General features: G+C 45.5%; 1 protein-coding gene across 2 annotated transcripts in view; it reads left to right on the plus strand.

The window, feature by feature from the left end:
- KHDRBS3 (KH RNA binding domain containing, signal transduction associated 3) overlaps positions 1-12,282 on the plus strand; it is a 178,924-nt gene that overhangs the window by 127,833 nt on the left and 38,809 nt on the right. For both annotated transcript variants that reach the window (XR_008597424.1, XM_054985168.1), the window contains exon 6: positions 11,683-11,875. Coding sequence is in view for 1 of the 2 variants with exons in the window: in XM_054985168.1 (XP_054841143.1) it covers positions 11,683-11,875 (193 nt within the window). In the remaining variant the exon portion in view is untranslated. The remainder of the gene's footprint in view (positions 1-11,682; positions 11,876-12,282) is intronic.

Genomic DNA, 12,282 nt, shown 5'->3' on the forward strand with positions numbered 1-12,282 from the left:
TGTGGGAGGGGATGCAATCAGGCATCTGAGATCAGAAGCCTGTGGAAGCACTTTGCTCTGTATGTATCGTGTGTCTGATTAGGTCTGTACGAGTTCCCGAGCTACTCCCTTGCTGATTTTTCCCTGACAGTGTCTCAATGTAGAGATGATGCTTTCCAGTCATCTAACAAAAGTTTAGTGATTGGCACAGCCCTACAACCTGTCCCCATTCCACTCTATCATCTTCAGGTATTCCTTTCTCCCTTTCTGTTCCAGACCTGACTCTGACTAGCGTTGCATCTGTAATGGGTGTGCTAGCTGTAGGTGGCTCTAAACCACGGTTTGCAGCCATGGTTAGAAGCTTAATGCTTGGAGGTAGCAGTGTGTGTATTAATTGTAGTGACACTTCCTTATTTGTATATATTTACAAGAGAGACCTCACGTGTTTCTAGTGTGGTGATGTGTGTTTGGTCAGTCCTTGTGGGTGTTCTGAAGTAGTACGTTCATCTTAAAAAAATACACTGTAGATGTTTACTAGGGGAAAAAAACTTGACAACTCTGAGGCGAAAAGATACAGAGGGTGCCTGACTTTCATGGCACAAGTAACTCAAAACAGAGCAGGAATGGAAGATTTGAATTCACTTACCGTGAAGCTTCCTTTCTCGGTGGTCCAGGAGTGGGACAGTCCGGAGAAGAATCTTGAACTAGTTCCACAGTCACGACTAGGGTTGCCAGGCTCCCTCAACCTCCTGGCAGGGGGATTAGGGCCTGGCACTCACCTTTCAGGGGTGTGTGCGTGCGCTCCCACAAGTGTAATGATGTCACTTCCAGGAAGTGACGTCATCACCCCCTCCCCAAGCACGCCCACCCTCCGCAAGGGCTTGGATCAGGGCCGCTGCGGAGGGCAAGAGCACTCCTGCCCTCCGCAGTGGCCCAAAATGGGCCCAATCTGTGCCCATTTTGTTTTGGGCCCATTTTGGCACAGATCGGGCCCGTTTTGAGCTGCTGCATAGTGCAGGAGCCCTCCTGTCCTCCACAGCGCCAAAAACGGCACAGTTTGGGTGCGGATCGAGCCCGTTTTGAGCTGCTGTGAAACACAGGAGCGCTCCCGCGCTCCGCAGCAGCCCCAATCCAAGCCATACTGGGCCAATCCAGGCAGCTGTTGCGCATGGGAGTGTGCAGCGCCGCAAGGGAGCACTCACAGAAGGTGCGCCCCCCCCACTGGCCAGGTAAATGGGGACGCGGTGTGAGGGGTGGGGATGGGGGATCCCCGCCCCCACCAGTGGTATGGTATCCCGTAGTCACCACTGTATCTCCTACTTATTTATTATAGACCACTTTCCTCATTGTGATTCAAGGCAGATTACAAATTAGAAAAAGGCATACAAACTGCATAATACATACAAACAATGCCAGAACAAAAAGAAAACAGTCCCAAATGGTCAGACATTCAAGTTACATTCTTCTTTAATATGAATTATGAACAGTTCTGTGTTACACATTCAGTGGAACAATAGAAGTATGGGAACCTTCATGATTGTATCTGTTGCACTGTGACAAATCGAGAAGGATGGCCCGTGTGCCAGTAAAACAAAAACAAGGCATTGGAGGTAGGGAGTTTTGCTTACTGCAGGGGAGGGAGGAACTGGGACTCTGTAGGTATGCAAAAAAAGGCTTTATAAATTACCCTAATTTTTTCAAAAAGCTTGATTAGTACAGAGAATGCCCAGGAGGCACAGAATATGGAGAGATCATGAGAGTCAATTAATGAAGAACGAAGAAAAAGATGAGGAAATAGGGCCTACTCAAGCCCCTGAGAGCTCAGACAAGAGGGAGAGGTTTGTGAGGGGTGGGTGTTCATAAATAATTTCCCCCTCCTCTTCAGTTCCAAAGCTTAATAATAAAGTCCCACCCTCCCCCCATGCAGCTCATGAAACCAAACACAAACAGAAGGGAGTGTAATGCTTAGCAACCTGGTATGCAAAACATATTGATTTTTAGAACAAGGGTTTTTTAAGCAACAAAAGACTGCATATGCACACTATAATGTGCAATTACAGCAGGCCACCACAGGTGCAAATAAATGGGGGCATACCGATGCCTGCAAACTCTAAAGACTATCTGTGGACACCACTCGTACAGCTGGATATCTCCCACCTCTGCAGAGCCTCAGAATATTCCCCACACCCCCACATTTGTAGGCAAGGTAGGGTGGAAGTCGGGAAGCTGTGACAAGCAGAACAGTAGCTAGGGAAATTATGAGAATTGCAGATCTCCCTGACCATCTTTGGTTGGGACAGGAGGAACACAGAAAGAGAGAGGAAGCTGGTGAGAAAGTATGGCTGCTGTCATCCTACTAACCCCTGCTGGAAGAACAAGAGCAGAATTCAAGACCCCAGAGTATTTTCTGTGCCAGCTGGAGCCTCTTGTAGGGAAGGGCAGGGTAGATTTGGAAGTAGATTTGGATGCTTCCTCTGCCACCCATCTTCTTCCTTAAACTCTTTCTGGGTAGACTAAACGAGCCATCCCCCAGCGCATAGTGTTGGTAAGTGGTTGGGCTGCTAATCAGCGCTCCGCTGGTTCAGATCCCAAGTTTTGTTAAGCAGTTGGGTTGCTAATCAGCACTCCGCTGGTTCAGATCCCACTACTACCATGGGCTCTGCTGGTGGCCTTGGTTAAGTCACTCCTCAGCCTTAGCTCAACAGCTGTATTATGGGACTAATAATAACACTGATTTTGTTCACCACTATGAGTGTCAGATCCGGAGGAGTTAGCCATGTTAGTCTGTAGTTGCAAAATAGTAAAAAGTCCAGCAACACCTTTAAGACTAACCAACTTCATTGAGGCATAAGCTTTTGAGAATCACAGCTCTCTTCATCAGATGCAACTGATGAAGCGAGCTGTGATTCTCGAAAGCTTATGCCTCAATAAAGTTGATTAGTGTTAAAGGTGCTACTGGACTTTTCACTATGTGTGTGGCACGTATCTGTCTAGAAAAGTGGTACATAAGCTCACTGTTGTTGCTAGTTAGCTTATTCAGACGTAAGCATAACTGAATTTAGGGAAGTTTTCCTCCTATGTAAGAGCTTCAGCCACGCAGCCAGAGAAGTGACCCTGCTTTTCCCTCCCCCAGGTCACCCATTAGCGTATTCCTGTTCACCATTCAAATCGCGCTGCTTCCCTACTTGTCTACCTCATCAGTATTTCATTTGGATGGGGGTAGATTTTCAGTTTGCATTGCACAGGAATACATCAGGCTTCAAACTTGAAGTTTCAAGCCGTCAAAAAACTAACTTTCCCTCTATTCAGAACAATGTTCCCACACTTTACCACCCCTGCTGCCCTCGTTACCAAAAACAGTTGCATAAGCAGACTCAGAACTTTTCCCAGCAGTTTAGCACGAAGGAGGCTCTGTAGAATTTGTAAATTTAGCATATGTCATGCATGGTGAAGCATGGTGCCGTTTCAGCTTTCCGTGGTCCTTTTTTTAGCAGAATTGTTTTGGGCAAGTGAAACTCGTTAGCAACTTTTGGCAGCATTACTGAAGTTTTAGTTGCGTAACTAGACTTCATCAAACTGGAGGGGTGGGGTCTGATTCCTGCAGTTTCTAAAACCTCCTGGTTTTAATGAGGATTGCCATCTTGAGGGTACTGTCCTTAACAGTCTAGCCACCGGGGCTCATTTCGAGGGGGAACGCACAGGAATGCAGTTCCGGCAGTTCCCCAAAGAGGTCACATGTCAGGTGGCCCCGCCCACCTGACTCTTGGCCATTTGGGGCCCGTTTCAGCCTGGATTGGGGACGAAACGACCCGGATCGGGCCTCTGACAGGTAGTGGATCACTCTCCCACTCAGCAGCAGCCTGATCCTGACCATTTTGGGCCCCTTTTCGGCCATTTCCAGCCTCCCCTTTTGCCATTTTGGGCCCAATTTTGGCCCTGAATGGCCAGGATTGGGTCCAAAACAGGCAGGATAGGTGATGTCAGGGGGCGTGGCATATGCAAATCAGTTATGCTAATGAGTTATGCTAATGAGTTCCTCCAGCTCTTTTTCTATGAAATGACCCCTGCTAGTCACAATCTGGCAACAGAAATGTAAAAGGAGCTCGGTGATATCCTTGTTTTGGTCCAAGCTCTATCGGCGTAGGAGCCATAGGGGGAAACACCTTTGAAATTCCTCAGGGTAAACATCAAATGTAGATTCCAGTCTTTCAGGTACAGCCTTTTTGAGCCTGTGAGCATCTTTGGAATTTTGACAAAGGGTGGTGGGTGCAACAACAAAATGTCTGCCTCAGGCGGCAGAGCTAGTCACCGAGTTTCATAGAGCCAGATTATGCTCTGTTGAACAGGATAACTTTTAATCTGCACACACAGTTCAACAAACCATGCTGATCACAAACTTGACCTGGCCCTGCCCACTTTCTAAAAACATTCAGCAGAATCCAGGAAAGGTGTTGGCAGGTGCCGTGACGCCCACGAACACCACATTGGGGACTCCTGATCAAGTACATTTTTGTCCCACCTGTCCCACCACTCATCAGCATTTCACCTCTCTTGTCCTGACCAGAAGTAGATATTATTATTATTATTACTACTTCTACTTCTCCTACTACTACTATAATCGTCATCTTTTTCACTGAGATCCAAGGACATTCACTGAGCAGAGTACAATATAACCTGATCAAAAGTGGAGTTTCTCTGATATTGGCTACATGGGGGCCAGCCGTCTCATTACCAAAGGGTGCAGTCAGAACACCGAGGGAGGAAAAGTTTCTGAAGTACTGAGAATCAGGGAAGAGCTAGGAAAGACAGTGGAGTCTGGGCCCAGACTTAGCTTGTTGGAGTTACCCATAAAAATAAAGGAACTTTGTTCTGGGGCTTCCACTCCTCCATGCCCAGAAAACGGGGGGCCACCACCACGTGGCTGAATACTGTCAACTGGGGCTTTCCCAAGGTACTCTGGCACCAGTAAAGCAAATGAAGAGAATTAAGCATTGAGACAAAGCTAGCAGAAGCAGTAAATTCAAGCCAGAGAGGTAGTGAAGAATGCCTTCTTCCATAGCTGAGGCTTGCAGCACCCCGACCCCAGCAATCTTACACTAACCTTTCTCTAAGGAGCAGAGGGTATCATATATGGTTTGCCTTTCCCTGTTTTGTCCACAGAACAACTCTGTGTGAGAGAGGCTGAGCTGAAGTTGAAAATCGGATCAAGGATTTGATCCTGTGTTTTCTAGATCATAGGCTGACATTCTGACAACTACTCCCCACACTACCCTGTACAGGACAAGCAAACCAAACGTCTTAACTACCAGTACCAAGCTGGAGATTTTCTATATCTCTTTGAGGATATGCAAGCGTTTGATTTGCATAGACTTTTTCATCAGACATGAGAAACAGATTGATGTGAACTTGGACTTCAGTCTGGCCATCTGAGCATTTCATTGTGGAAGTATTCAAATACCTTATTTGTTTCTTGACATTCTTCCCACTTCTGCCTCTGGGGTACAGTTTGTGAGACTGGTTGATAGGACAGAGTTTTCTGTTGGGCTATTTTCCTAAAGTCTCATGCTCTTTGGCATTCTTAAAAACAGCTGAAAAGAGAAGAACTTTCCAGCCCTACTGGCTGTGTGGGGTATGTGTGGACAAACCCCACTGCAAAACATCAGCAGGATTACTAAATAAGGTTTCAACAGTGGGTGGAGGGGAGGCATTGGGTTCCTGCATATCCTTTGTTCCCCTTCCCACAAGAAAAACAAAAGAAATTGTGCAGGGGAAGAGCTACCTTAAAAATGTATCCAGTATGCGTACTCTACTAATTACAGAATTCAGTTTTCCTTGATGCAGAATTTAAATTAATTTAATTTATTAGATTCCTTGCCCGTCCTCCCCACAAGCGGACTCAGGGTGGGTTACAGCACCATTCAGTAATACATTGAATTAAAACAATACACAATAAAAGATAAAACACACAATTTCATTGTTCCAGTACAAATTTAAACTGTAATCTAAAATGCAGCATGAGAGAGTTCACCATAATACATCCCACACACCCATATCATGGAGGTAGGGCAAGCAAGTAGCCAGAATGTAACACAAGCGAACCAGAGGCCGCAGCAGAGAGGCCAGTCGGGCACTTTGCCCATGCCTCAACCACCACTGTAAGCCTGGCGGAACATCTCCATCTTATAGGCCCGACGGAACTGTAACAAGTCCTGCAGGGCCCTAGTCTCGACGGAGAGAGAGTTCCACCAGGCTGGAGCCAGGGCCAAATAGGCCCTGGCCCTGGTCAAGGCTAGGCGAACATCCTTGGGGCCAGGGGTGACCAGAAGGTGTTTGTCGGCAGAACGAAATGCCCTCTGGGGAACATATGGAGAGAGGCGGTCCTGCAGGTATGTTGTTCCCAGTCTGTTAAGGGCTTTAATATGAGTGGAGACAAGGCAGTCATGGGCATGACCTCTGCCTGGATTTTGACCACATTCAAGTCATTTACATCACTGCTAAAGAAACGTAATTGAATCAGATGTTTATTTTATTTACTTGCTATTGGTGGCATACATATGGGCTATATCTTACCATCATCATAATTCTGTAAGGTAGGTTATGCATAATCATTTTGTAAGGTAGGTTATGGACACTGAAGGAGCTTCATGATATTCCATCCGAGGTAAAACTCTGCCTGTTATAGTGCATCATCATTTGGAAGGGTTATTTATTGTTTACTTGACTTATACCCCACCTTTCTCCCTTATGGGGACCCAAAATGGCTTATATCATTCACCTCTCCTCCATTTATCCTCACAACTACCCTGTGAAGTAGATTAGGCTGAGACTGTGACTGACCCAAGGTCATCAGGGAGCTTCCGTGGCAGAGTCAGGATTTGAACCTAAATATTTCCAGATTGTAGTCTGGTGTGCTAATCACTACACAACACTGCCTCTCTTGATCTACACCAGCTCTTATCATACCTTCACTCTCAGTATCTTAGTAATATGGGATGATCTGGACATACGTTTTAGGGCCCTGATGGGAAGGGAGAAATGAAGGCCAGGATAGAGTCTTTCTCTACTAATGGGAAAAACTGCACTACCCTTTCAGAAAAATCACAAGTGTCAGAATAACAATCTTCCTCCACTAACCATACGAGGGAATTGAGCCGCAGGATCTGTTTCTCTGTTACAATTATGACAGAAGTCCACAGATGTACTTTTTTTTTGTTGATCCTGATGTTAACATCTCAGGATTGCAGTGGGCATATTTAACCCAAAGCAGCTTTTGCTGCTGTTTGAATAAAAAGTCTGGTTTTGTTTCACATCGTATACAGCGAGTGTCAAGCTTGCATTTATTTGCTTTCCAAAACTGTGCTCCTAAGATAAGAGTTTCCCCCCAGATTTCAGTTTGATTCTTCAAAAAAGATAAGAGTGGAGAACAAAACGAAAGTGAAAAGAAGGAGCTGCAACACTAGAAAGGAACAAACGTGGGGGAAGATTGGAACATGGATGCTTCCTTGGTATTCTGGACTGCTGACCATTAAAGATAATGTCTCCCCTTGGGCTTCTGAGCTGTCACTTAGAGTCTGCCCACACAAACTTCTTCCTTCTGTTAACAGCTGTGAGGTCTAGGAACCTTTTTAAAAGGGGGGTTACCAAGATACTATATTAAGAACTGGGTTCCCTTCTTACACCGTGATACTTCAGATGAATAGAACATGCCTAACTTGCTGTATCAAGAGACCTCATGAATCTTAAACTGCTATCAATGTAGTCTTCATAAACATGCAAATCTTTGTTGGTAGAAAGTAAGGCTTCAGGTAGTAACTGCAAGCTAGATCTGGGTTTCAAAGGTTAATGTATTGGGAGAAATAAGGTTAATATAATCTTTTGGGTTTTTTAAAAAAAATTACATAAGCATGTGGTGCCTTCTGGGAAAATGCTTCTTTTCTTGTTGATTAAAAAGGGATGGAAACAAAAGAACGGAAGAGGCATGGGTGATAGCTCTAGTCGGCTGAAGCGGTTGGAACAAATTGGATTAGTTCTTAAAGTTGCCTGTACCCCCATTAGGAAGTTTAGAGCCGTCTGGGAACCTGAGCAAAATAAGCAGGTGAATGCATTCCTCAGTATGGTGCTTTGGGTGGAAACTTCAGCAGACCGGAGCAATTTCGCATCTGGAAATTTTAAAATCACCTTTCATCTTTCTTGCATACTCTTGTGTTAATGTGTCTGTACGGAAGAGAATATGGGGAACAGACTCTTGGAATGCAGGAGACCTATATTGTCATTAATTTAACAGCAATATTGACATCCTTTTCTGCTTTGATTGTGAGACTCCAGTGTGTTTGAGGAGTACACACCATGCCACATAACACTGCATGCAGCTCTAGGCATTGGAATTAGGAGTTTTCCACAGCAGCCCCCTTTTGTATGTGTAGCAGTGATGCCCCCCCCCCTCCAGACATTAACTGTCACTGGCCATGGCTGCATCGCATGTGTACAGCCATAGTTTTGCCTGCTTTTTTCAACTTGGTGCATAGTTGCTTATGTACAGTGGTTCCTCCCTCCCCAATATTACATGATATAGATAACTTCCGATATCTAAGACCACACTATGGGAATGCAGAAACCTTAGTGGATATCCTTAGCAAAGTTTTGCACATCCTAGGAGTAAGTTTCAAGTTGTGTGTGTTGAAGTATCCTGCCCATTTTGATCAGGTGGGAGCAGCAGTTCAGTTGTGGGGGGGGGAGTCATGCATGATGTCCTGGATTCCATCCTAAGAGGATCTGAAGGGTGTACCTGACTTTATTATAAGGTAGCTTAATACATTTGTCAGCAAATGTGGGAGTCCCTAGATCGGATGCATGATGTGGAACAGGTTTCCTCGGGGGATGGTGGGCTCTCCTTTGGAGGTCTTTAAGCAGAAGCCATCTGACAGCAATGCTGATTCTGTGAACCTAGGTAGATCATGAAGGGGAGGACAGGGTGGGTTACATCAGTGCCTAGTTCTCTTGGCCCCTGCTTACATGCCCAGGGTAATCACCACGTTTGGTTTAGGAAGCAATTTTCCCCAGGCCTGTTTGACTAGGGATCCTGATGGTGTTTTGCCATCTTAAAGGCCTGGAGCAGGGGCCACTGAAGGTGTGGGGGGAAGTAGTTGTGAATTTCTTGTATTGTGCAGGGGGGGTGGACTAGATGACCCTGGAGGTCCCTTCCAACCCTATGGTTCTGTGTTGGTCTTGAACCCTAGTTGGACAGAATAGCTCATTCTAAACAGTGCGTGTCTGTAGCAAAAGATATCTTTGCATGCCAATCCAGTATTATTGGAAGGTTACTCAAGTAGTATGGGAACATGTAATGTTAGATATCTACGGACGGTCTTCCCCAACCTTGATGCCCTCTGGTGCTTCCGCTCCTTGGAATGGTGATGCCAGTGTAGGAAGAAACATCATTGGCATGTTATGTGTGGCTCTTCTGACATTGTCATGGGGGGAGAGTAGCATGCTGCAGACGCTCCCACGCCTTGAAGAAAACATAAGCAATGGGATCGGTGACATACAGTACAGCCACCTCCTTAGGGAGGTCCCAGACAATGACTCCACACATTGGTGCTGCAATGTGTGTGAGTTCTCCAATCTGTAGATAATTTCAGTTGTGAGGAGTGAGTGTTCTCTACTCCATTGGCATCCACTTTTGCCAGCCGCTGGCTACGAGTTGGAAGCGTCTCCCAAGCATCTACGTGGCAGTGTTTCAGATGCTACAGCTGTGGAGAATAGAAAATGTTCCCATGGAACAAAGGAGTTGGCCTTGAGTCAGAAACAATAGAACTAGTGAATGCTTTCATAAACCACGCAGAAGTAATGTGCATGTTTGTGAACTGTTGCAAGCCTTGAGTATCACTTGTGGCTTTTGGTGCGTTATTCCCTGAAATAAGGAGGAAATAGTTAAATCCTAGATTTAAATCAACTCTTGGCCATCTAGAGAGGGAACCAGATGGCTGCAAACAGCACACACATTAAACATGATGCAAACGGTTGAAGTATCTAGTTTTCATATTGATGTATGTTAACATGCTTGAAGGCTGATAAAGCTTGAGATTTTAGACTCCCCAGAAGAGTTTTGATGATGATTGCTTATTGAGAATAGCAGAGTCATTTCCGGAGTCCATCAGAGGCATATTTGCATGCTAATTCCAGGTAACATGTCTCATTATGATGTGGTTGATTTATCTCCTGGACATGGAAGGCTTTTTTTAACATTGAGGTTGCCAATTAAAGCGGTGAAGTTATCATGCAAACAAGTATCTTTTGCTCACCACCATCCTTGTTAATAATTATTTAATATTGTAACAGTTTAAATCACACCTTTTCATTTAAATGTGTGTAAAGACGCTTGGAATTGAATAAGCATATTCTGGAATGGGGAGCAGGGACACATGGCACCAGGCATTGGCTCTGTGGCATATGCATCTACAGCTTGTTTTTTGTCCTGTGAGTGTGTGCACTGTATCCAAATACGCAGTATTCAGTTTCCATTTGTCAGGCTTTTTATGTGCAGGGGCTTATGTGTGGCCTGCACATAGGTTGTGTTGCCAATCCATTTGGAGCAGCCAAGTTGGTGGTGGAGAAGTTGGCATTTACGAGTTACGTATTTGGATTTTATTCCTCCTGTCCTCAACATGGTTCATGACAGCACATAAAATCCCCTTCTTGTGGTTTATTCCACAACAACCCTGCGAGGTAGGTGACATCAGAATGACTGGTCCAAAGTCACCCAGTGAGCTTCATAAAGGAGGGGAGATTTGAAGCTGAGTTACCCTGGTGCTAATCCAACGCTAACTGCTGCTCCACACTAGCTCTCTTAACCTCCTGAGAGACGGGGCTTTTTTTCAGCTGGAACGCGGAGTTCTGGAACCTCTTGAAAATGGTCACATGGCTGGTGGCCCTGCCCCCTGATCAGGGGGCGGGGCCACCAGCCATGTGACCATTTTCACCAAGAGTGCAACCCACTGAGTTCCTCCACCACTTTTCCCAGAAAAAAAGCCCTGCTGAGAGTGATGGTGAGGTTTAGGCACAGCTACGATTCGATGCTTCCTGTTTTGTCGGCTGTCCTCTTAAGGGCAGCTCCATTGGGGCGTTTGGTTCTCTTCAGGTAGGGACCTCAAATACCGAAGAGCAAGCATACTCCATCTTCTCTCCAGGGGAGCCAATAAAATAGATGGAGAGGAGAATAATGAAAACTGGTTTAGGTCTCCATTGGAGAAGAAGGTGGTGTAATGAAGCAAGTAAATAAATAAAACTTGCCCACTTAGAGTGTTTTATCGTTCATTCAGTTCTTCCTTCGGTCATGGGTGTTAAATTCATTGTTTGTTCAAATGAAGGTTCGTTGCCGTGCACTTTTTTTAAAAGCAGCTTTTGAATGAGGGGTGGGTGGGTTTGTGTAGATAATTTGGTTATGATTATTATTTTATACTGCTTTCTCTCTTTTTTGGTGGGGGGAGGCAGTACTTCTTCTTCCCGCTGAAATCCCTTTTGGAGCTGGGAGGCAGATTATAGAAATAATAAACAATAGAACTTCTTAAAATATTCTTTTGCAAGATTGTTTTCTTAGCTGTAGTCCTGATGTCATGGTCGCAGTTTACAGTGGAGAGTCTTGTGGAAGGAAAGGCCGGGATTGGAATGTGCTGTTTATATATAAAATTCTGGTTTTGTTTGTAGAGTCCGTGGTGGTGTGCCACCCCCACCTTCAGGCATTCCAAGAGGGGCTCCAGCACCCAGAGGAGTACCTCCTGGCAGAGGTCCTGTCTCTCGTGGCCGTGGTCTTCTGACACCCAGGGCAAGAGGAGTCCCTCCATCTGCAGGCTACCGACCTCTTCCACCACCTCCACCGCAGGACACATACGGAGAATATGTAAGTTCAGTCGCATCACTTTATGGACTTAGGAGATCCTTTAGCCTTCAGTAGACCAGTGTTTCTCAAACTGTGCATCAGGAACAAAAAAATGGGTCATAATTTTCATGCAGCTGTGTTTAAGAGGCCGGGAGAGGGGAGATTTGAGCTGGGAAGAAAGCCTTGATGGCTGGGTTTCAGTTCAGCTTCATGTATGAGGGTGAATTTGGAGAAGAATTGAAATGTATACAATACTGCCTTGTCAGCCTTAATAACTAAGGCTGCTGTTTGGACAAATAGAGCAAAGAGAGGACGGCCAGTGTGTTCTAGAAGCTTCCCAGATGGAAGTTGTCACGGGGTTGGAAGCAGAAGAAGATGATCCTAGCCAAACAGGCTTGGGGTTGTGGGGGGCTACCTCCCTTTGGTCC

This window comes from Eublepharis macularius, chromosome 7 (assembly GCF_028583425.1).
Source record: "Eublepharis macularius isolate TG4126 chromosome 7, MPM_Emac_v1.0, whole genome shotgun sequence".
NCBI classification, from domain to species: domain Eukaryota; kingdom Metazoa; phylum Chordata; class Lepidosauria; order Squamata; family Eublepharidae; genus Eublepharis; species Eublepharis macularius.